Source organism: Arvicanthis niloticus, chromosome 16 (genome assembly GCF_011762505.2).
Source record: "Arvicanthis niloticus isolate mArvNil1 chromosome 16, mArvNil1.pat.X, whole genome shotgun sequence".
Lineage (NCBI taxonomy): Eukaryota > Metazoa > Chordata > Mammalia > Rodentia > Muridae > Arvicanthis > Arvicanthis niloticus.
Genome location: NC_047673.1, coordinates 67424646 through 67449213, shown reverse-complemented (window position 1 = coordinate 67449213; position 24568 = coordinate 67424646). Strand labels below are relative to the sequence as shown.

General features: G+C 42.9%; 1 protein-coding gene across 6 annotated transcripts; it reads right to left on the bottom strand.

The window, feature by feature from the left end:
* Positions 1-7858: 7858 nt before the first annotated feature.
* Positions 7859-16149, bottom strand: Zbtb18 (zinc finger and BTB domain containing 18). Of its 6 annotated transcripts, XM_034520221.2 has the most exons (3): positions 13808-15261; positions 10853-11540; positions 10552-10740 (listed from the first exon to the last, which is right to left on the bottom strand). In XM_034520221.2, the coding sequence occupies exons 1-3, from the start codon at positions 13818-13820 to the stop codon at positions 10731-10733; spliced, it is 711 nt and encodes a 236-aa protein (XP_034376112.1). In that variant the 5' UTR covers positions 13821-15261; the 3' UTR covers positions 10552-10730. The 6 variants fall into 6 exon arrangements, with proteins under 6 accessions (XP_034376108.1, XP_076770688.1, XP_034376111.1 ...); XM_034520217.2 differs by lacking the exon at positions 13808-15261 and adding an exon at positions 16010-16149 and having other exon boundaries at positions 7859-11540; XM_076914573.1 differs by lacking the exon at positions 13808-15261 and adding an exon at positions 15834-15984 and having other exon boundaries at positions 7859-11540.
* Positions 16150-24568: the final 8419 nt, after the last annotated feature.

Genomic DNA, 24568 nt, shown 5'->3' with positions numbered 1-24568 from the left:
GATCGGGTCTGAAAAAAAGGCTGCAAACCCCACAACCTGGCCTTTGTTACAAATCATGAGCTCATTAAAAACACATGCAGAAATGGCTAAACAAAACCCTCTAAAATCTTTTACAAAATCGCCAGTCTATTAGGGAGACAGAGCCCGCAGCAAACTCTCCCTCCAATGTGTGCAACGGAGCAGCTAATGTCCTTTGGACTCTTGTCTATGGTATCAAGCAAAGGGAAGGTTTTTTTTGGGGGGGGGGGTGTGCTTGTTTGGTTTTGGTTGCTTTTGTTGTTTTGTTTTTTTTTTTTAACCAAATGATTGAATATAGCAACAAAGAACTGTTTTTTTTTTTAACCAAACATGTATTGTTATGTTCGTTGCCTTTTACAAAAACTGATGAAAACGGTGAGCTCAAAAAGGAAGATTGTATCATATAACACGAAGGAAAAGAAAAAAGAGAGACGCCTGTGGCCCCACTGCTTTTGTGAGTGGCATGGTATCACAGAGGGAAGTAGATAGACTGAATAGGAACTCTGAAGCCATCCAGCACTCGGCCCTGACACACACACACACACACACACACACACACACACACAATGTTGGATCATAGCTTAGCATTTAAAAGTGTCTGACTAAACACAATGCACGGTCGTATTCTGCTCCTCTTCGGGAAGTTGCGCTCTCCTCCCAGTGGATGGGCTCACACCCATTTGCATGGCACCATGGTATGGCTGTGGCAATGCATAGAGCACATGGGTGACACAAGGCCCGACACTGAGATTCTCTGAGCTCTGGCATGCGCCACCTTTTCTCCTGGCTACATGGGAATTGGGCACTTGTCATTCTGTATATTTGTCGTAGTGGTTTTTATACTTAATGATACTCCAGTGAACATCAATCAAGGCTTTTTTTAATTTTGATTTCTTCAGCATTAGGCAGAGGGCTTGGGGCATTTGACATAATAGATTTTCTCTGACATCAGTGAAGTCTTCCTTTTATCCACCACCCCCAAAAGCAGTGATGTGGGTGTGGTACTCTAGATCAATCAGAACAGGCACAGAGAAAGCTGTCAGAAGGGATCAGCAGTGTGACCCCAGTGAGAAAACTTGCACGTGTCTTTGCACCCACAAGCCTACCTGAGAGTGTGTAAGCTTTTCACAATTATGACCCTTTAACTTCCACACAGCATGGAGGAATCGCTTCCCATGAGGGCATGCTGAAAACAAAATAAAGTTGAGACTATTAGCGCGTGCTGAGTTTAATATTCTTAAAAGAAAAATGCACATTTTTAAAGAAAAAAATAAAATAAAAAAATCCACATTGCTGGTAAGGCTTTGTGGTAGGAAAAACTTTCACCTTGGTGTAAAGACAGATCTTTTTTATAGTAGTACTGTCCCCTAAAATTTTCATAGCATCTTTCCTCTGAGAGCTTAGTAGTCTGTATGAACATTCACGGCCACATTGTGTCAAGGAAGAAGTAATAGGGTATAGTCTTCCTGTTCCTAGAAATGAAGAAACGAATGTGGCAGGGTGGGATCCCACATTTGTGGCATGGCTATGTCTCCCTTTGAAGCTTCTTTCCAGGAGCTGACAGTGAGAGGAGGTGATGAATCTTCTAAAAGGGCAGTAAGGGGAGACCCAGAGACTCCCACTCTGGCAGCATAGTTGTTTTGAGGTTCCAGGGGGCTGACACCTCAGCATCCTGCCACACTTCTCTGCCTCCCCGAGTCCGGCACACTGACAACTGTCCACTCCCTGCTTCTCCCTGCCTATACTGAGCACTGCCTCGTTGTGGCTGAACAAACAACATGCTTTATGGAAACCCAAGCAGTCCCTTCCTAGCTGAGAGTGTGTGAAGGCAGAGTGAGTTGGGAGGATGCTGTCAGGTTTCAGTTCTTGAGGTGAAGGAGCCGAGACCAGCAGAGCTCAGACGACCACAGAGAGTACCCTGCTGTACAGAGCTGATGACTGGGTCAAACTGGAAGGAGAAACCGAAATAACAGCAGCAGCATTCCATCTAGATTCCAATAGTAACTGTTTGTGGCAGACAATGGGAATGGTAACCGTGACAAATATTATAGTGAGAATTTGGCCTCAGAGATACAACCAGGATGGAGAGTTCAGGCTCGGTCTTCATCAAAGAGGAACCTAAAGCAAGGGATTTGATCATTGTCAAAGTTGGCCTTAGAGGCCAAATCTTTAAAATCCATCTTTAAAATGCTACCTACCCAAGGTCTGGGGGATGTGTAAGATGTTTACAAAGAGCTCAAACCTTCTTCTCCTCAACACCTTGCTTTCAGCCTGTTTCTCACTGCACCAGAGTGAATGACTTGGAAGTTACCTCTGCCCGGGAGCTTCAGATGTTCATGATTCTAGGTTACTGCCTACCTGGGAAAACACTCACAGCAGCAACTTGTGAGAAGAGACTGTCAGACAAACACCACAGGTCTTGACATCATGGAGAATTTCTGAGCCATTCTAGCTAGACCTTAGAGTTTCATAATTTGAATAACAGAATTGATTTATTATTTAAAGACTATCAGCCCAGAATCCAAATATTCAGATTTGAGATACAGTCTTGTTTTTCTTTTCTTTCTTTTCTCTTTCTTTCCTATTTTTTTTTTTTTTTTTTTTTTTTTTTTTTTTTTTTTTTTTTTTTGCTTATAAGGCTTAACTGTTATTATTTTTGGAGAGATTAAAAAATATGTATTAGTAAATAAAAACAACATGAAGATTGAAAGCCTCATTCTTCGAGGGTTTTATTTGACTAACTTTTAAACAACAACACATCAATCACTTAAAGCCCTTCCATACTGGTCAAGCCTACAGAACGCCTGTCATATTCTCACTAAAGTCTTATTTTTACTGCAAGATAAGCACCTTTACATAGCAAACTGAATAAATGACGACAAACTTCCCCTCCCTCCCCCTTTGCACAGAAGTGGTTCTAGCATCGCTTTGAGGCGTCCCTCAAGTAAAATAACATATAAATAGAACGTGAGAAACCACCACATTTTTCTAGACTTCACACTTACTATGAAAAGCAAAAGTTCTTTGTGCCCCAACATATCCTCTAATTTCTTTGCCTTTCACTGAAGGTTTTCATCTACTTTGATGTCATTTATTGTAAGGAGTCCCAGAAATGTCTCAGTTCCTTTATTTACAGGCTCAGCCCCCACCCCACCCCTGCCTGAGTATATTAACACATAGATAGCTGGTACCCAGAGCAGTAAATGGGCCAATCTAAATTGGAGTTTTCATTTTGAATTTATCTCCCCCCACCCCCCGCAACCCCAAAATGGTAGAAAAACATGGAGACAACTTGGCTAGAAAACTCAGTTGTGCTATGGTGTCAAAATCACTCAATATATAACCTTTACCCTCTTGGGGTAAATAAACCCCATGGAGAAAGCTTGAAAGTAGAGCATGAGGTGAGAATTCCAGTGTGTGGCTCAGCAGCAGTGATCAGACCCAAGGAAACGCGCTGCAGACATCAGTTGCTTTTCGATCATTCCCCTGCAAGATCCTGAGGATTTGGTAGATATCTTGTGTTTCACGTAAGAGATGCCTATCCTGCGACAGTGTGCAGGCTGTAAACCTGTGTCATTTCCCCTTCTGCAACACACTGGGCCACTTTCTTTTTCATAACCAGGTAGTAACTTTACAAATCTAATTTTCTTGAGATACTTTTTTTGTTGTTGTTGTTGGGTTGTTTTTTTTTTTTTTTTTTTTTTTTCTCCAATGTCTTCTAATTGAGAAGGGTTTTAAGTTAGAAAATGGGATTCTCCCCCCAACACACACACACACACACACACTAAATACGTATCGATGTCACTACCTTCTATGGTAGTTCCAGCTCACTGAACATAGATATTTCTCTTCAGTATTTTAATTATTGTACCACTGTGCAAAATTGCCCACAGCGACCTGCTTAGGAGGCACTGCTGTCTAGTAAACATGCAAAGGATGTTTCAGGATCACCAAGCCGAGGCTAGAGCTTCAAAGAAAAGGTACATGCATATTTTCAATCTCCTAAAAAAATCCTTAAGAGATTTGAAAGAAAATTTTAAATACTTTTACTTTGATCAAAGTTCATCTCAGATAATAAGATACACAAAATGTTAAGAGTCATTAAGAATCCTCTCGGAGGTGAGGTGACCTGCATTGCATATGGGTTTTTTTTTTTTTTTTTTTCAATGAAATGTACATATTCCTTTTGTAGGTTTGAGTAAATATATTCATATATGACTGACACATTTCTTTTAAATTGTAACATACCAAAAGTTAGCTCTGGTCAGGTATGACACATGAGTAAAGTCATGCTAGTCTTTCGGGTTCAGTGACATCTACACCTTTTCTGTATTAGAACAGATATAATTTATTTGCACATGCTTATCAATATTAAAACATATGTTCATGCTCCAGTTTAAATGAACTACAAGTGCACCTTTGACAAACTTGAATATTTGGGACAACTTTTAAAAATTCCTATAGAGTCACACTAGGCATGCACATTGACACGTAACAAAAGCCACCTGATTTAATGATTAACTGTAAAGATCATACGAGGCTGTATGCCGGTAGTTTCAGTGAACAGAGTCTGTGTGTCACGAGGGCTCTGAAAGCTGCTCCGCACACACTCAGTGAAACTGTTCCTGACTAAGTGCGCTACATTTTAAGCCCAAATGGGTTTTTGTTTTGTTTTTCCTCTCATTTCCCCAAAGACACAGAGCTTCCTACAGCTTAATGGCAAATCCATTCCCAAAGCTTAGAAGAAGGGCATACCTTATTGGGGGGATAAGTGACCACAGACTCAAGACAGCCTTTGGTTGTAAAGGATGTTGTTAAAGCTACCCTTTCAACTAAAGAAAAGCATCATCCCACATAAAGCTTGAGACTGATGCAATTAGTAAATATCAGAATAGAATTAGAAAAGGTAACTGGAAAAAAAAAAAGCTGATCTCAGTTTCAAGGGCTTGAATAAACTAAAGGAAAGTAACACCGTTCTACCATTCTATGTCTGAATTGGAGAATTAATTGCAATGTATCTAGCTAAGCAGAGGTATGATAAGGTATTTAGATTTTTCAAGAGAAAAAAAAAAAAGACTGTTCAAATTATTGGTGCTTGCTGGTCCATTTCTACACAGCCACCCCGTCTCTTCATAGCATTTCACATTTGGAGTTCAGTTTCTTCCAAAAGAAATCACGAAAATAGGTGAGGATTCTTAAAGGTATTGGTTTGCGAAAATACTAGAACCTTAATTTCTGAATGATCTACCAAAATGAACTGCTGAAAGCTCTCAGTGGCACCTAAGATGTGGCTGCCCTCTCTGCGGTGATTCTCTAGGACAGGAGGGAAGCTGAGCATCGTGGAGAGGGCTGGAAACAGTCTGTTGGAGCCAAGCTGACTTGAAGTCAGATAAGTGACTGCACTTCTAGACCAAGGAATCAAGGATATTTTGCCAGAATTCCACAGACAAAAGGTAAAAATAAATAAATAAATAGAAATATTCTAACATACGGGACAAAATCCTGCCTGTGTAATAAAGTTGGACTCTGGCCAAAATTAAATTCCTAAAAAAAAAAAAAAAAAAAAAAAAAAAAAAAAAAAAACATTTATTTGCTTTTAAAAACTAAAGCCACTGCTTTATTTTTAAGATGACATTATCTCCAGTATTTTAATGGCAGAGGACTTTAATCAAAGTGACACAGCTTTTCTGTCCTGAACTTCAAAATTCACAAATACCTCATCCACTATACTTTATCAGCAGTTTCAAACATTGCAATAAATAAATATAATCAAAACTTAGGTCAGTATCTACAACTAAAATTTTTCTACCTAGAGGTATGTGAGATTTTGTTAGGCTAGAACTCAAAGATTTTAAAAGTTATGAGAATGAAAACATATAGGCAAACAGTGCAGGAAATTTTGAGATCTTAAGAGATTTAAAAAAATTGTATCTGATTTTTAAAAATTGGGTTTCTCAGGTTTTTTTTTAAATGCATTTTAAGTGTATTTGATTTGTAAAACTAGGAAATCTAAGGTTAAAGAAAATACAGCTATTTCTCTTATAGTAGTTTAAAATTTACTTGGGGAAACAAGCATTTTTTTAATACTTAATGTGAGTAAATATATAATTCTAAATATTGTTCACCTTTTTCTAACCTTCCAAAAACCTGTTTTTAGAGGCCCATGTGAAGTCCGTTAAGGGTAAACTCTACTTGGTTCACCTATTAATCTGATAGCATAATTAACTAGGAAGGAAATCCCCAACTGGCATCCTTAGTGTCTTCTGCTCCTCGCCTATTCCCCAGGGTACACCTAGCACACAGTGCTGGGCCCACAGCAATCCAGGGCCTAATTGATTATCTGAAAGAAACAGATGTTTTCAAAAGTAAGTGAAACCATATTTTTAGCATGTATTTAGGAATCAGCCAGATGTCAAAGGAGGGCCTGATTTTACAGGTTTCCAACTGGATTGCATGACAACTTTCTTCAGTGCAGTAGAGGAACAATGGATTCTTGCACGTCACATGCCAAATGTGACCCTTTGTGTAATAACATTCTCTGCCTGTTGTGCGGTATTGTAAGAAGTTATTTCTAAATCATAGTCAGAATACTGATGAGTTTATCTTGTGAAGCCTGCTAAGGTAGTGCTCACTTAAAATGAAGACAGTCATGGGACTGAATGAGACACATAAGCCCTCAGCCTCTTCAGGAAGCTTTAACACATAGGAAAATGGGAAGAGTCTCTCATGAGCTAGCTGCCCAGGAACAGCTATGTAGAAACCAAATAAAAATCGCCCCTTCATGTGAAATGATCAGATGTTTAAAGCCAATTTTGAGGTGTGTTAGTTGTATTATTTCCTCCGTTGAAGACTGAATGTATCACTCCCAAACTGGAAATTTTTATTGTACTTTATGATAAAAATCTTTGTGGGTTTCTAGCCAAAGCCATCAGAGCTTCTAAATGGTGTGTTTCACACTTTGGCTTCCCCCACAAAAAAAGTTAACCTTACTGTGGGTTTTTTGGTGTAATTTTCTTTGACAGTAGTAATGAAAAATTATTTCCATATTTGTCTTTAGGATTAGGAGTTATGGATAGTTTAAGATTTTAGTATTTATACAACCTCAGGACCTGGGCCCCACTGCAATCTAGGGCCAATGTGACCATATCCCCCCAAAGTTCTTTTATATACATGTGTTCTGTCAATTCCAAGAATCAGCCACCCTTTCCAGACACAAACCCAACAAGACAGCCAAGAAATTGAGGCAGGGGTAATGACAAAGGGAGGGATAGTTCTAATGGTATGTTCCTTAAATACGTTTTAAAATTAGAACTCAAACACTAAGATCTTTTGAGTGCTGGTAAGAAAAACGGACACAGCTCATCTTGAACTGAATGCCTGCTAATTCAATTGCCTAGACTTCCACTCATTAAGCAAGCAGTCTTTCCAAATTAAGACATCCGGTCTCCTTCAATTTTCCACTTAAAGCCAGAACATGGGAAAATGGATTTGACCAATCAACTTAGGATAAAATCATGTATGGAAAGTGACTTGCATTGTGTATGTGTTAGTAGTTGTGCAGCTTATTATGGAAATCTACCTTTGCCGTCTCAAGTTCTTTACATTCACAATTTCTCGGGAATTACCTCAACAGTCTTGATTTGCACTGGAGAGATGGTTCGTATTTTTCAATGTGCATTTAGTGTCTTCTTAAATAGTGAAATGTGCACATTTTCATTTGGGTAACCCTAAAGCAGCCTAACAGCTCACAAACTGAATAAAACCTGGGATTAAAATGAAGATGCCACTATACCAACTTCAAAATCCGTTGTGCGAGTGTAATACAAAAAGCACACAGGAATTCTCAGTTCATATAATTTATTGCAGTTAGCACACAGTTTAAAAATTCACCAACACACCAATAGTACAAAACTAAACAGCATTATAAGTTATTCCCCCTCAGGAAATAAAACATACTATGATTGTCAAAGCTAGATGTCAGTCTAAGATTTAGAACAAAGGAAGAATGTGAAACTAAGAAAAAGAAAAAGCAATCACTCACAATGACCACAAAAAAAAAAAAAAAAAAATCCAAGAGTCCGTTCTTTCACAGACATTGATTGTCTTCTCTAAATTAATAAAGATTATTTTAACATAAACTGTATTAAAAAAAAAACTAGAAACTCTTCAAGTAACTAAAGATAATGCTCCAAGGCCATTTCACAGCTTTTTTTGTTTGTTTGTTTGTTTGCTTTAAATGCCATTACAGCCAAATTAACATACATTTGACCAAATATTTCCAAAACAGTCCAGCAACACACAATGGAGTTTTCCATTCAGTATCTTAAGCACAAAAATAGGCTATGTTTACAGTAGTTAAGGCGATCAAATTTTAAACAAAAGCAATTAAAAAAGAAAAAGGGAAAAACAACAATCGTTTTCCATGCTACTCCCATAGACCTTATTTGTAAGTGCAAGACAGGAAAACAAACAGTGTGCAAAACGCTTCTGCCCTGCACGCTGGCCATCAGAACCAAACGTCGGGCTGCAGCCTCTGCTGCCGACACAGTCTACTAACCCCTTCCCCACGTCAATCAAGGCGTTCGGTCCTTTCAGCCTGGGGCTTTTTCAGTCCGTAGAATCTTTTCATGGGTTAGGGGGTAGGGGAAGGAAAGGAAATAGGGGAGAAAAAGAAAAGGGAAGCAAAAGGGAGGGAGAGAGAGAGAATGACCTATGACCTATTGTCAATTTGTGCAGTAGTTATTCTAAAAACACTCGGCTGGGTACGTGTGTACACCTAAACTCTGAGCTGGCATGGGTTCTGTGCAATTACAAGTGTGGTATGAATGCACACTGCACATGCAATTCTTTAAGCCGTTTGTAAACATTTATATGTTCCTTGTAATGTAGCGAAGTTATCAATTTGCAGCTTAAGTTTTTATTCAGCTTAACAGTTTCAAACTTAAAGACATGGGAAAAGTCAATTTAAATTATATAAAATAAAAATAAAAATAAAAACAGTGCATTTATGTTCTTCGTAACACCAGTTTTTTTCCCAAATGGTGCTATTTTTCTAAGGAAATTAAATAATTTTAAACTCACTCGTTAAAGTTATACAATGCAAACAAAGACAAAAAATATATTGAAACTCATGCATTTCTGTAGCGTTAATATTTACTTTTCAAGACTCAACTAAGAGCATCAACACAACCTGTCAAGTCCTTTGACACCCCCCCCAGCCCGTGTAATCAATTACAGTATACAAGAACAGTAATTCACATTTTAAACACACAGTTCAACACTGCTGAAGCTGCAATATCCTTTTTCATCTCAAGCAAACCTTCACAGCGACAGTCCCAGTGACCCAGTGTACTGTCAGATTTCTCTCACTGGGGACCATCAGAAAACCAGAAGTTGCCACAGAAAGTTTTAAGTCAACTGCTTGTTTAAAAATAGATAATCCAGCATTTCAGAAATTTTCCATTTGGGTCTAAAAGCATTCAGGTTTCCAACAGCCAGAAAATGTTCATGCAATTTGAGACATATAAAGAGGCTAATAAACTGGAGGGATTTCTACTCTGGAAACAAAACCAAACAAAACAGTGTGGCGCACAGGGAAAGCGCTCAAGACAATGCAGTGTGTACAAAAGTAAGCCATGTGAAAGCGTTTTGTGACAGAACCATTTGTTGAGAAGGTTTTATTGGCTAACTTGGCCTAACCCTCAAAAGAAAGACAACTCTCTACTTGTGACTTGCTCTACTTTCTTTTATCAGAATGCTAAATTAGTGAGATTCTCATGCTATTATTCTAAAGTGCAAAAACAAGTTAAGATCCCAACTTTTCAGTTCCAGGAAACAAGACTGCTTTTAGACCGTACCACAACTATATAGAGATCTATGTATATATATATATGTATATGTATATATATATATATAATTTATATATATATATATATAAAATTATTTCCAAAGTTCTTGAGAGCTATCTTCTAAGGTCCAGTCTCTGACAGTGGGCAAGCTCAGTGCTTCACTTTTGACCGACAAGGAGTTCACCAACTCACAGTGGAACTTGCGGATGTGTCTGTACAGGTCTCCGGACTGCGTGAACCTGCGCTCGCACCACTTGCAGGCATGGGGCTTCTCGCGGGTGTGCACCACTGCGTGGCGACTCAGGTTGTGCGAGTACTGGAAACTCTTGCCGCACTGGGTGCACGTGTAGGGCTTCTCCCCCGAGTGAGTCCTCTCATGGCGCTTGAGGGTGTACATGCAGGAGAAAGTCTTCCCACACAGGGAGCACGTGGGCACATTGACATCGGCGGCAGGCTTGCTGCGGATGCCATCCTGCTCGCGGAAGTGCGTGCTCAGGTGGATCTGCAAGATGTGGGGGCTGGGGAAGACTTTGTTGCACAGGGGGCACATGAAGATCTGGCCCGCGGGGCTCAGGATATTGGAGACATAGGGAAGCAGACTGCTCTCCATGCCCCCTTCCACCTGGACCCGCTCGCTCTCTGGGGTCATCATCTCATCATCGCTGCCTTTGTCCTCCCGATCCAGCTCCCTTAAGACCGAGTCCTCCCTCAGAGGAGCCAGGTGGGCCGGCTCATACTGTACCCTGTTGTTAGTGCTCACACTCTCTTTCACAGTGCTATGTTCCATGTCATAGTCATTAGTGCCAACATCACTCTCATCACAGGACGCCTCTTTCTCCACCTTCACCTGCACCAGGTTGCTTCTCAGCACGTCCTGTGAAGAGAAATAAGAGCTGTTCAGATTTTCAACTCCTGAAAGGCTGGACTTGACAGACAGGTCCAGCACACAGTCAACATCTGCCGAATCCCTCACGGAGGTGACAGACCTCTGGGACAAAGACTCTGTTGAGCTGCAGGGGCTGGCTACTGTTTTTCCAGCTGCTGTGGCGTGTGGCTCGGCCTCTCCGCCAGCCTGGGGGATGCCTGCTGAGTCTGAGGGCAATCGCATCCACATGTTCCCAGGCTCAGCTGCCAAGTCCCTTTTGCTGGGTAGAATGTTCAATTTATCATCTTCGCCTTCATCTTCATCACTGGGCAGGTCACCTGCCATGTGGCTGCTGCCGTCTGAGAGGCTCTCGACTTTATCCGAACAACTTGAAGCATCTTCTTCTTTTTTGGTGCTGTCTGCCTCTGTGGTAGCTTTCTCTTTCAGCTTCTTTTTGCAGACTTTGACAATGTCATACATGTGGAGATAACTGGCAGCTGCTAGCACGTCCTCAATGGGCAAGTCTTTGAACTGGAGTTTCCCTTCGTACATGAATTCAAGCAGGAGAGCGAAAGCGGGGGCTGTCACAATGTCGCTGTTCAGATGAACAATGTCTCTTTTGTCCAGCTGGTCCTTGTAAAAGAGGTGGAAATACATGCTGCATGAAGCCAGTACAGCTCGGTGTGCCCGGAACTGGGCATCTCCCACCAGAACAGTGCAGTCACAAAGAAAGCCCTGGTGCCTCTGCTCGCTCAGACACTGCAGCAAATGTCTGCTGTGGTCTGGAAACTCCATACTGTCTTCATAACCTGGGGAAAGAGAAGTTTCTCGTTAGAACCTGGTGAGGAATTTAGACTCTAGTCCCCACTTAAAAAATATCCACCTTAGTGGTGAAGAGTTACATGTCTGAATTTTAAATCAGGCTCACACCCTAAGGACTCCCAGTCACACATTCGACCTAAATGCACTTGCCAAGGACTCGCTCACCCCTCAACAACTCCTGGTCAAGTTTAAAGCCTTCCTTTAGACTATTACTTAGAAGAATTCAGACCTCTTCCAGAAATTTAACCAACAACTCATCAAATGACATCCCACAAAACCTACAAGACAGCTTTAACTTCAAAGGGAAATAACTCATAATATCAGGAAAAATCTCACACAAATTCTGGAAGAGTCAAGAAAATGGTCTAGCCATTCTTTGTATCACTTTTGATACCCACTACTTAGAAAGCACAGACTGAACACACACATTTGGCTGAATTGAGGGAAAAAAATGAAATTGCATAATTAGTCCAGAAATCAGCAAACAACTTACTTTTTAAAGTCAGAGTGTTACAACAACAAAAGCCCTGTGTATAAGAACAGATGTTGGTGCTATAAGATTTGCAGGTACTGCACACACAGAAGATCAGACAGAACTGCACCGACAGATGGGAAAGATCATCTTTACTATGAACAAATCCAAACATTTTAAAAATGAATGGGGGGGGGGTCTGTTTCTTTGTAGATCCTTTACTTCAACAATATTAGCAATCAGAGAGGCTGTTAACTCTGAAATTTTTCACCTAAACTTTGGTCTATACCAATAGGGCAAAAGAAAATTTATATTAAAATTAATCAAACTTTTACCACTATAAAATAAGGAACAAAAACTTTGTAAGTTAAATATTTAGTATTTTTTAAGCCTTCCTAGAGAAAAACAAAATAAATAAATAAACCTTTTTCTGGCTCTGCCTTAGTTATCCAACAGAAAATACTTTGTTTCAATAATAGCTTGATATATTTTGTTTTCCCAGTACCTTTTATTCTTCCAATTCTGCATCTTTGCCATGTTTTCTGGCAAGGGAGGGTAGTGAAAGAAGGGAAGGCAAAGATCGGTCAGTCAAAATTCAACTGTAGTGGCTAAAACTCCTTTAAGATCAGCGGAGCCCATTTCCCCATCCTGGGACCAAAGGCAAGGCTCCCCACTATCTATCTCAGCAAGTGCATCTGAGGATGGATGTGGAGTTAATATTCAGAAATGACTTCTCTCCCCCCGCACTATGCTGAGACACAGTGAAACTTCCATCCTAACCCGATACCTTCTGAAAGACACCACCAATAGAATAAACCAAGATTTACAATACAATCACTTTAAGTGCCCCACAGCTAACATCAATCCTAATCCTTGAGAGGGCTAAAAATAAAGATTGGAGGGCAGCTCACAAGGTAGCTGTGATCAAATTAGGAGGCTGAGAGGACAGAGAGGGACGAAGAAGGAAGCTTATAAACATCTGATCCAGCTGACTGTGGCCATATGGCAGCTGCTGCCCAGATAAAGAGATTAAGAATAGAGGAGTGCGATTACAGCTGTCTGGCCAATTCAGGCAGCTCCCATCTACAAGTTCTAAATTAGTCACTAACACAGAAACCCCTGCAAATAATTATTGTTATGATGAAATAAAAGATCTCTTAAATACATATTTGAAAGAGAAACGAGGAAACTGGTCAAGCTATTCTCCTAGGAACAAAAGTTCTCTTTCTTTCTTCCTTCTTAAGAAACAAAACACAAAACAAAAAAAAAAAACCAACAACAAAAATTCTCCAGTTTCAAAAGCACTACAGCTGTATGCTGCTTTCAGTAATGCTTGCCGAATGTTTTCAGGAATAAAGTCTCACAGTGGAATTAATTACACAACCTAGCTTCTTAACCAGAATAATCTTCTCGGTTAAGTTTGAAAGCTGGATTCCAGATAGTTCACTATTTCTGCCCCCCTCAAGCAAAAGGAATCTAAACAGCAGTGAACAAAAGGCATCTTAATCCACAGTGATCTCCAAAAGCCATATTCCAAAGCCTTTCTTACATCTGAAAACTTGAAATATTTCTGTGTATTAAAGTTATTTACTTGCTCAAACAGAAGAAATAAAATTGTAAGCCAAGCAAACCCAAGACTTTCAACTCCAGTTAGACCATCACTTCATGCTCAGCTTCACATATTATTCATAAAGTGGATTAGAAAAGTAATGTGATTTAAAAAAAAATTAAATAAAACACCCAAACACAAAGATGCTCAGCCTAGTCTCCTGCTACTCCTACCTTTAGGACACATAAACTTGATTAAGTCCTTCCCTCCGAGTCTTGCTGGCTGCAGGTCTGTTACATCGGTGGAAAAAAAGCAGACTAAGAGAGACAGATGCAGAGTGGAGATGATGTTGGAGAGGAACGAGATACCTTCTCCACCACAGATCCGCACACACTAACTCCCTGTCTGTGTGTTAGAATAAAAGGCTGAGGGATGGCAGGCTGTCAGCTGCTCTGACATCATGTTCAGATGGAAATGCTACCTCCAGCTGTGCTCCTTTAATGCCATATGCTACTCCTCTACACTCCTGCCACCAGCTTTTTCTTAGGAGAACTTTTCTCTTCTGTTAGTATAAACAAAATACTTCAAAGTCTTCCTTTTTTCCCCCAAACTTTCTAACAGAAGAAATTGAAAAACTCAGCATATGGAGTCCCACTGTATTTATGGAATCGCAACACTTCTGCCTCAAGTTGGTGGACTGGCTTACATATGACAGCACACTCGAGCTCGGTGCTATTCAGGAAACCCACATTCACTTTTATTCAACTCCAACGTCTAGTTTCAAAGGCAGCTTAGGGATATTTTTAAACCAACCCATTTGACATCTCTAGTCCCATTTCAACATTATTACAGCATGTTTTTTTCCCCTTCCCCTGCGGAGATAATGGCAGCCATCTCTGAAATGTTGGCAGACTTATTAAGAACTATTACTTCAGCGTGGTTCACCTTATTGTTTCACTCTTACCTAACAACTTATCTGCAACTGCAACTACCCCCCCCCCCAGGAAAATAGTTCACACTGCCACTGTTACTGCAAATTTCCACTCAGCAGCAACTCAAACTGCACTTCTGAAATCCTGGAAAGTATTTCAGTTCAATGAGGCAAATTAGTAAACTAACAAAACCTGCTACAGTCACTTAGAATGGCTGTTTTGACCACACATCTCGTCTTCCTGCTCAGAAAAGTCACTTTTGTCTTGCCCTTTGGTCTCTATCACTTTGGGGAAAGGGGGTTGTGATCACCAGGAGAGGAGGGAGCCAAGTGTAGACTTTGGGAACTTTTTTGGCTAGTTTGTGGATCTTTTCTAATGGCTGATGAAATGTTAATGTAACCGGAGCTGGGTCGCTGGGTGCCCTGCAAGTGCTGCGACATCTATGAATATCAGACACATCTCCACCTACTATTGGGAGGTTGGGTTGTAGAAAAAGAAGTTGGGGCCTGAGGCGCAAGCGTCCTAACCCTGGCGACAACCTCTTAGGCTCGCCTTAGAAAACAGAGGCAGGGAGCTAGAGAACAAAACCCCAACTGTGTCCTGCTCTCGCTCACGAGTCACAAACCTAACTTTCTCTAACTTCGCGGTGAATGACATAATTCTGAACTCGTTCGGGAGGCATTACTTCTCTGCCACACACACCCTCTTTTCCACAGATACCCTCGCCCCATTCCACTATACCCGACATTAATCACTCCCTTTACCCAGTGGGGTGGTGGTGGGGGGGTGACAGTTTAATGAGTCCCAAGCACCTCAATGGCCCGAAGACATCCACTCCACGGATCAACCCGTCCACCGCTACGGCGGACCCTCGGAGGTTCTGTGAGGTTCCCGGGGTTGTTTTTCAGAGGTGGGGGGCACGGTGCCCCGGGTGTGTGTGAGGTTCGGGGGTGGGAGAAGAGATGCAAATCTTCGCGCAGTTCGCGGTGCATAAAGCACTCCGGGAAAGAGGAAGGGTGAAACCACCGGGAAGGAGGTGCAAGACAGGGAGCCGGTGCAGCAGGAAAGCACCTTCCACAACGGCCGAGAAAACAGACCCGGGTCGCGGCAACAACAAAAGAAAAGTCTCAAGAAGCGCCGCGGCGACCGCTCCCCCGCCGCCGCCGCGCGCCAGCCCCCGGGGCCTCCCGGCAACCGCAACCCGGGCGCCGCGCCCTCCCCCTCCCCCGGCCCTGCAGCTGCACCGGCCCCGAAGCCGCGGCCGTCCCGGGCGCTGCAGCTGCGGCGGCCCGGCCCCCTCCCCCGCCCGCCCGCCCGCCCTCCGCACCGGGAGGCACCGCCGCAGCTGCACCGAGTCCGCCCCGCGCCGCAGCTGCACCGGCCGGGGAGCGCGGCCAGGCGAGGCGAGGCGAGCCCGCACCGCCCGCCCTCCGCCGCACTAAGTAACTCCGCCCGGCGGGAGCCCACGGTCGGCAGCGGGGCAGGGCGGGCGCGGGGACTCACACGGAGCGGCCCGAGTCGCCGCGTCCCCGCCGCGTCCTCCTCCTCCTCCTCTGCCGCCGCCGCCGCCGCTGGACTTGTGGGCGTCCTCCGCCGGCCCCCGCCCGCCCGCCGGCCCCGGCCCGGGCCCCGCGCGCCCCCGCCGCCCCCCGCCCTCGCTGGCAGCCTGAGGCGCGCGGCCGAGCCACAGGGCCCCACTCTTTCAACGGCTCCCCATGGCAGCAGCCCAGCGGCGGCCGCAGCCTGCCAGACGCACGGGCGGGAGCGGGCGGGCGGGCGAGCGCGGCGCCGGGCCGGGGGGCGGGGCGGGCGGGGCGCGGGCGGGGGGCGGACGACGCACACGCACGCACGCGGCGGCGCGGCCCAGATGTGGCCCCGCCCGGCCGGGCCGCCCCGCGCCGGCCGCTCCGCGATTGAGCGAAAGCGGCGGGCCCCGGTCCCTGGCCCGCCCCCGGCCTCGGTGGCGCCCAGTAGGAGAGCGATGTTCCGGGAGGGCGGAGAAGCAGCGGGACTGACGGGGCAGCTCGACCAATAGGGGTGGCGGTCAGGAGCTGCCGCCTGCTCGCGCCAATCGCAGGCGGCGGCTGTTGGGTGGGCGTGGTCTTTTCGGGGAGGGGCGGATCTCGCGGATCGCGGCGGCCGCGGTGGCGGCAGTGGCGGCGGCAGCGGCTCCCCTCTGGGTGACTTGGCCGTGAGAAAGTGAAAGGAGCCCGCAGGCGGCGGCGACAGCTGCGCGGGGAGGGGCCTGCTTCCAGGCTGGAGACGAGCGCGCTCTGGGGGTGCGGAGCGAGCGAGTTCGCGTGCACGGCGACGGCCATAAGTATACTTTTACTCGGGGCAGGTGTCCCGGGGAGGCCGAGCGCGCGGGGCCGCAGCTGGCCAGGGCCAGCCTGGAGCCGCTGGGTCTGGCCCTCCTGCAGTGCACGCCCGGGCCGCGTCCTCGGAGACGCGCCGCCTCCGGCCTGCCGTGTCGGTCGCCAGGTGCATGCGAGCTGCAAGCTCCTAGCGGCTGTGAGAGGCGCCTTTTCCCGGCGTCCTCAGTTCAAGTTGCAGCTGCGTTTCTCTTCACGATCCCCGAGTCCCGTCTGTACTCACCGTGACAAGCAAAGACATTGCCCGGAGACCGGTCTTAGAACTTTCCAGTGAGATTGACACTTACAGACGCTTTAGCCTGTTCCTTAACTGGTGCGTAAGGAGCCACGGCTTTGTAAGGAAGGGAGAGACGTTATTTTGTGTGGCACCTCTCTCCCTTCAGATAAACTTCCTCCTTACCTGATCTTTGTGGCTAACCAGCAAGGAGGAAATGTAGAAAATTTCTGCTCCCAAGATAATGGAAGGCAAGAATAACATACAAGTTAAAAGTTGAGTAACAAGCGGGGGGCGGAGAAAATGATTCAAGACAATAAAACAGAAAACTGCATAGCGAGGAAGTCAACACACTAGTAATTGTCTAAATGTGTTTACTCTTTGCTATGTGAACCCTGACTGGCAAGCCTTGTTGCTAACCAACTCATCAGAAAACCTTGCAGCTGAGCAAAATCTGCTTTCTCTTTCTTCCAGGACAACCAAGTAAAGAAGTTGAAAGTAATTGTGTGGGCAAATCAGACATATTGAAGTGCTAATGAACACACACACACACAAATACCCCAAATTCCCAAAACTTTGATATTCTGTTGGAAACAGTAATGGTTTCTACTCTTTCTTTAACTCTTTTAAATCCTCATGAAGGATGGGGGCCGAGACGGGGGCTGGGGAGGGTCAGGACCATCTTCAGATTCAACCCAAATTTCTTACCCCATGCTTCCCAGAAGAAAGACCCACTCTCAATCTGTTAAACACTAGGGAAGTTTACAAGTGGTTTTTGTTGTTGTTTGGTTTGGCTTTTTGAGACAGGGTCTCTGCATAGATAGTCCTGGCTGTTCTGGAACTCACTATATAGACTAAGCTGGCCTTGAACTCACAGAGATCTGTCTGCCTCTGCCTCCCAAGGGCTCGGATTAAAGGCGTGAGCCACCGAACCAGCTACCAATATTCTAGATGAGTGAAACACTTAAAAACATAAAAAAGAATCTATACGTTTCATGGAAAATTCAAGAGGATAAAAGGGAAAAGATGTTTATATTCATAAAGCCACGTTTCACCAATTAAAAGCTAACAATAGGGAATTAACAAACATCTTGATAAATAGATGTGAGGTAGCTGCTCATGTCCGGATATTAAATCATGAATTTGTAAGAAAACTGGGACATTCAGATTATCCACCAAAACCTAGACTCAGTTTTATGGTATCCAGAACGAAATCACAGGTCTGACAACACAACGGCTTTACACAGTGTACCTGCAAGTGGAGCTAACAGTCCCAGAGACAGAAGACACTGATGGGTCGAAAGTCGTAAATATGGCTTGCTTTATTTTGGGGCTGTTTTCCTTTTGAGCTATAACTAGTATCCATTTTGAGAACAGAAAAGTATGTCCAGGAAATACAGATTAAATGAATATTTAAGGAAGCCAGTCTGTCACCCTTCACTGCTATGACAGTCATATCCAAAGTCCCTGGTGCGATTGTATTTTCTCTCCTCCCTCCCCCACCCCCAGCTTCATTTAAACTGTATTTTTAGTTCTGGTTGGAAAATCAACATACAAAAACAAATAATAAAGTATGGTGAGTATCAGAGGTGCTGTATACAGAAGGGCTGCTGTTTGTATTCACCATCCATTGGATCCATGGAAGATAAAAAGAGTCCAAATAACTCCCCTTAAGTATGTTTCTAGGCAGAGGTCTGCCCACTCCTATACAATAGTTTAAACTAAACAAAGAGACTTGACAGAGTTTATTGTTTTAGAGCTAAAAGACTATCCTCAATGTCCACCTCACACAGTGAAAACAAATTCAAAAACAAATATACCAACACTAACCTATTGGAGAAAATGCTCCATTGCTTTCTCTCTGAAGGAGTGTGGTTGCTGCACATTTCTGGTCCTCTCAAGCTCTTCTGGGAGTCCTGAAGTTTAAAAATAAAATGATACAAGAGATTTTCTTCGAGAGAACAAGTTTTCCATTTTCATAACATAGGAGTTGAAAATGACAATTTTAACAGAATAAATGTTGACTGGATGAATGGCTCCATAAAACGAGTAACTGGTGAATCATAAGTCAGAGCTTTGAAAAACCATTACTGATTTTTATTACAGGTAACGAAATCATGAGGAAAGTAACTTTTATATAGTGGGTTCATAAACTTACCAATTTCATGTATAGTTGGAACTTTTACTAAAAAGGCAGCAAACAATAAAAGATTAGATAACCCTAGATTTGTAACAACTATTATAGGTATCAAAGTGTGATTAGAATTTAATCTGATTAATGACTTTTAGGTAAGAATTTCCTATATCGCCTAGGCTGCATCTGAAGCTATAGAGTTAAGTGACCATCCGGTTTCTGCACGCCAAACAGCTACCATGCTTGGTTCTGATCTATAATTTATAGATCTGTAGAGAAAAGGCGCACTAAAATAAAAAAGTTGTTCAAGCTTTTATTAAACTCAGTACCTTCCATACATCATGTGAATGGGGTTCTGTTCACTTCTATTTCTATTTGAGACAGATACCACTACGGACTGTTTAAAATTTGTAATCCTCCTGCCTCAGCTTCCCAGCACCCACCCCCCAACCCTTTCCATGGTTCCAAGAAAAGGGCGGGTTGAAATGATCTGAAGGAAGGGATGGGTACAGAGACATAGTTGTAAGCGATTTATTAAAAAGTAAAGGAATTGGAATTCATAATACATCTCTCTCTCTCTCTCTCTCTCTCTCTCTCTCTCTCTCTCTAGTGTGTTTGTGTGTGTGTGTGTGTGTGTGTGTGTGAATACATACATTTGGGGCCAGTGAAATCACTCAGTATGTAAAAGTATTGGCTGCACAAGCCTGAGGACCCACATTTTTAAAAAGCCTGCTGGGTGCATAGAGTCAGGGGCACCTATAACTCTAGACCTTCTGAAGGCTAGCTAGTCTGGAGTAAGCTATATGGCAGCAATAGCAAGAAAGATTTTTCCTCAACAATATGAGAGGTGAGAGCACACTCCTGAAAGTTGATCTCTAAGTTCCACACACACACACACTCACCTGCATTCACACACACAGATACAGAATAATAAAAAGATTTCTTTTTAAAGACAGGGTCTCACGATGTAGCCCTTACTAGTCTGGAACTTGCTGTCTAGACTAGGCTGGCCTTGAACTCACAGAGGATATCTGCCTTTCAACTGCTGGCATTAAAGGCAATTTATTAAAGGCACCACCATATTCAGCCAATAAAAAAATTTTAAAACCTAAATAAATTTGTACACATTTATAATTTTGCAGAGCACATTATATATCAAATCATCCCCCAAGCTATAGATTGTGTGGTATAGGAGCCTATACATTAAGTCTCTGAACTATGATTGCCCAGCATTGGAGGTAATTCCATTAGATTGTCAGTCCCAGAGCCAGGTGGCTTAGAAACTCTTGAGGAAAGGGCCTTGCACAGGGTGCAGGGGCAGTGGGCTCACCCCTGTGCTGCCAGCAGAGTTAGTTACACCAGTAATTCAAAACAGCTGAGGAGTAAGGGCAAGAGAAGCAAGTAATGCCATGTTCCCAGAATGGTTTTTCCTGTGTAGCAAGTTCTCAGATGCCCACTGTAAACTGGAGCTCTGATAGTGTCGTGGCTGAAGAAGACCAATAGTTCAGGCTTGCTTGGAACCAGGGCTCTTTACTTCCAAGACTTTAGGAGGAAAGCAAACCTATTTAGTAGCTTTTCAACCCATAGCCCTTTTTCTCAGTTTCTTTTCTCTCTTATTATGTCATAAGGCATATGGAAGTTTACGAATGCACACAGTGATGCTTTTATAGCCACTCCTGCGCTTGATTTGTGTGTATCCATCATTGCTTCACACATAATACAAGGCCTTTCCCTCCTCCTCTTCCTCTTTTTCCTCTTCTTCCTCCTCCTCCTTCTCCTTCTCCTTCTCCTCCTCCCCCCTCCCCAGTTATGCTTGTAATGGAACTCAAGGCCTTGTGTATGCTAGACAAGCACTGTACTACCCATCCATAGCCCCAACTCCACCCCAAGCTGACTAAACAATAAGCCTGGCTACTATCTCTTAATGGGAGTTTAAACCGCTAGAATTTATTGAAATGCCAACCTAATAAACAGGTACAGGCAGCACTACCATCCTTGAAGGTCACGCATAAAGCCCCCTGAAACCAAATGCTGAAACGCAACTGTTGTGTTAGAAGGCATATTAATTTAGGTCACTGAAAAATGCCTTCATTTCGTCTGTGGGTTTTTCTGCAATAATCTTACATACATGGCTTTTCCAAATGAGTAGGTTCTAGCAAGAGAGATTATGACATTTTTATCCCTTCATATTCTCTCTCTCTCTCTCTCTCTCTCTCTCTCTCTCTCTCTCTCTCCTTCCCTCCCTCCCTACTATACATCTTCTAAGAGTATGAATTTCTCTAGAATCCCATAATATATGTAATAAATAAAAGTGATTTGTTTTGCTTTGAAAAAAGAATACAAGTTCTAAAGATGTAAATGCTAATGTTCATGATTGCAATTAGCCATTTCTGTAGGGTTGTGTTGAAATACAGGGTGCAAATGAACATAGAGAAGTCAGTGAGGCATTTTCTTCACTTCAGAGAGGAAGCAGATTGGGGGACTTGGGGGTCTGTGGGGGTTAGACCATACACTTGATCTACTTCAGGTACTGAGCAAAAGACAGAAACAGCATCCACTCATCTGCATTCCAAACAGGGAAGGAAGTCCTTCTGTGGTCTGCTTTATTTCCATCCTTAGTGGACTTGAATGGGCAGAGAGGAAAACAGATAAAGACGTGTTCCAAAGTTATCAGTTGAGCACCTGCATTGCATCAGAAAAACAAATATGGACCGACATTCTCAGGGGTCCTAAAGAATTTCTGCCATGTGCTAGGTGCCAATGGATTAATATCACCCCCTTTTATTTATTCTATTATGTATAGATGTTATTGTGATTCTCATTTCAGTAGCTAATATATTGATGTCTGATAAATGTGTAGCAATCCCAGCCATTATTTTTTAATAGACTTTTAATTAAAATCCTCAATGATAAAGAAATTCTAAACATTTACCACAGAAGTCTTGATACACACCAAGTTCAAACTAGTCTCTGTAATAAGAGCAGACAGAAAGTTAAATTTCACTCCAGAATTTACTTTGCCCTTAGCGATCACATGCAATTCAGGAAGTTACTTCCTTTACAAAGAACTAGCATTTATGCTTGAGACTAAAATGATTATTTTTAAAGTACCCATTTTACAATGCAAATGTGTATCTAAATTAAACTCAGTAAAAAAAAAATAAGCATCTTAAATTGAATCTACAGTAATGACTTTATGGGAAACAATAGGGAAAGTGGTTCTTCAGTATGAACTCAGAGCAAACAGATTTTAAATCCCTCTTTGGGGACTTTTTTTCTGTCTCTGCAAGTTAATGTCTGTCAGAGCTCGTACTGAGAACCCATTGCTCAGAAAGTTACTTTGTAGCACTGAGGCTATTCAACTAGATCATCCAAAAGGAAACATTGGGGAAAAAAACAAAACAAAACAGCAACAACAACAACAACAAAAAACCAAGCAATCTGTTTTGGTGGTGCATAACTGTACCCCCCCCCCAAAAAAAAACCCCTATATTCAGGAAACAAAGGCAAGAGACCCAAAGAAAGTTCAAGGCTTTAGACGTTGCTAAAAGTCTACATAGTGAGTTCCAGGCAAGCCAGGACTAAACAGACAGAGCCTGTCTCAAACAAACAACAACAAAACAAATAATCCTAACTAACAGTCTACAATGCCAAGCCATACTTTAGCACTTGGGATAGGGGACAGTTTCAGAGACACCAGCTCCCTAAGACCAGCCAGCCACAAGAGACCAGGGAACAACGCACTCACGATAGGACTTTTTAGACAGAGACAAATGCAGGCTGAGAAGAGCAGTGTAAGAGGAATAGCTTACAGAGAGGGGAGGAAGGGCTTTAAAAAAGAACGAACAAGATGGCAACTACAGAGTAACTGAAGAGATGGAAAGAAGGCAAGACCCCAAGGGGAAATGAATGGTGGTGCATGCATGGAGAAGGAGCAGGGAGAAGCAATGACCACTGCAGCATAAATAAAACGACGGTCAGCACTCCTTACATGGTTCTGCCACTGGTTGTTTTCTGAACCTTTGTCTTGCTAACCGCCTTGGTGTATGCATCTGTTCACACTTGTATGACCTGCCTGCTCATGTGGCAGGCAGATTTCTCTGATGAGACCTGCTTATAGTGCAATCTAGATTGTTTTTAAAGATAGGCTCCGAGTTTTCATAGCACACTGAAGTTACTTTACGTTAACCCTGCTGTAGGGCTGTATTGCCTTTTCAATGAGGAATGTGAACTTCTGTTCACATTTTGTTCATATTTTAGAATAAATGTATTAATTCGACAGTCACTGAACCCCTATGATCCAGGGCCTGGAACTAGGGCCGTGGATGCAATTGTTCAATGGCAGTTGCTGAGCAAAAGATAGAAACAGTGTCCACCCATCTGCTTTCCAAATAGGGAAGGAGGGCTTTCTCTCTGGTCTGCTTTATTTCCATCCTTCATGGACTTGAACAGGCAGAGAGGAAAACAGATAAAGACATGTTCCAAAGTTATTGATCGAGCACTTGCAATGAATGCATCAGAGACACAAATATGGATCGCCATTCTCGTGGGTTCTGTAGAATTTATGCCATGTGCTAGGCAGAACATCTGACCCAGGGGCTCCTACCAGGTACATAAATTAGCATTGGAAAGAAATAGGGTTTGCAGGGGCTGGAGAGGTGCCTTAGCAGTTAAGACCTCTTACTGTTCTTCCAGAAGACTGTTAGCTCCAGCTCCACAGCATCTGAGGTTCTTCTCTTCCCTATGAGGTCTCTTATACTCACATGAACACAATCTCTTACACACACACACACACACACACACACACACACACACACAATTAAAAGATCAAATAAATCTTAATTAAAAAAAAAAAAAAGAACATTGAGCTACTTTGAAAACATAATCCAGGAAAATTCGCACAATCTAGGATATTTTCCCGCTTTTAATTTTCGTTCGGTTTTGTTTTAGTGTTGGGCTTCTTCAAGCTAAGTCGGGCTTCACTCCAGAACCGCACTTCATGCCCAGCAACTCATTTTCGTCCCCAACTTCTTTGTAGGATTTTTCTAGGACGTGAAGATTTGTGTCCTTAGCATGCAGGATGCTACCTGACACAAAATAAGCACTCAAGAAATATTTCCAAAAAGAAGGAATAAGAAGAACACATGTAAAAATAAAACTTTTTCATTTGTTTGGGGGCTTCAGGGAAAAGCAGTGTTTTACATGGCCAAAACTTCCTTTAAACTGTAGAACTTGATACAGGAACTTACTTTGTAGAGTATATGTCCAACATTTTTTCCTCTCCTTCCTCCCGTTCTTTCTTTCTTTCTCTCTCTCTTTCTTTCTTTCTCTTTCTTTCTTTC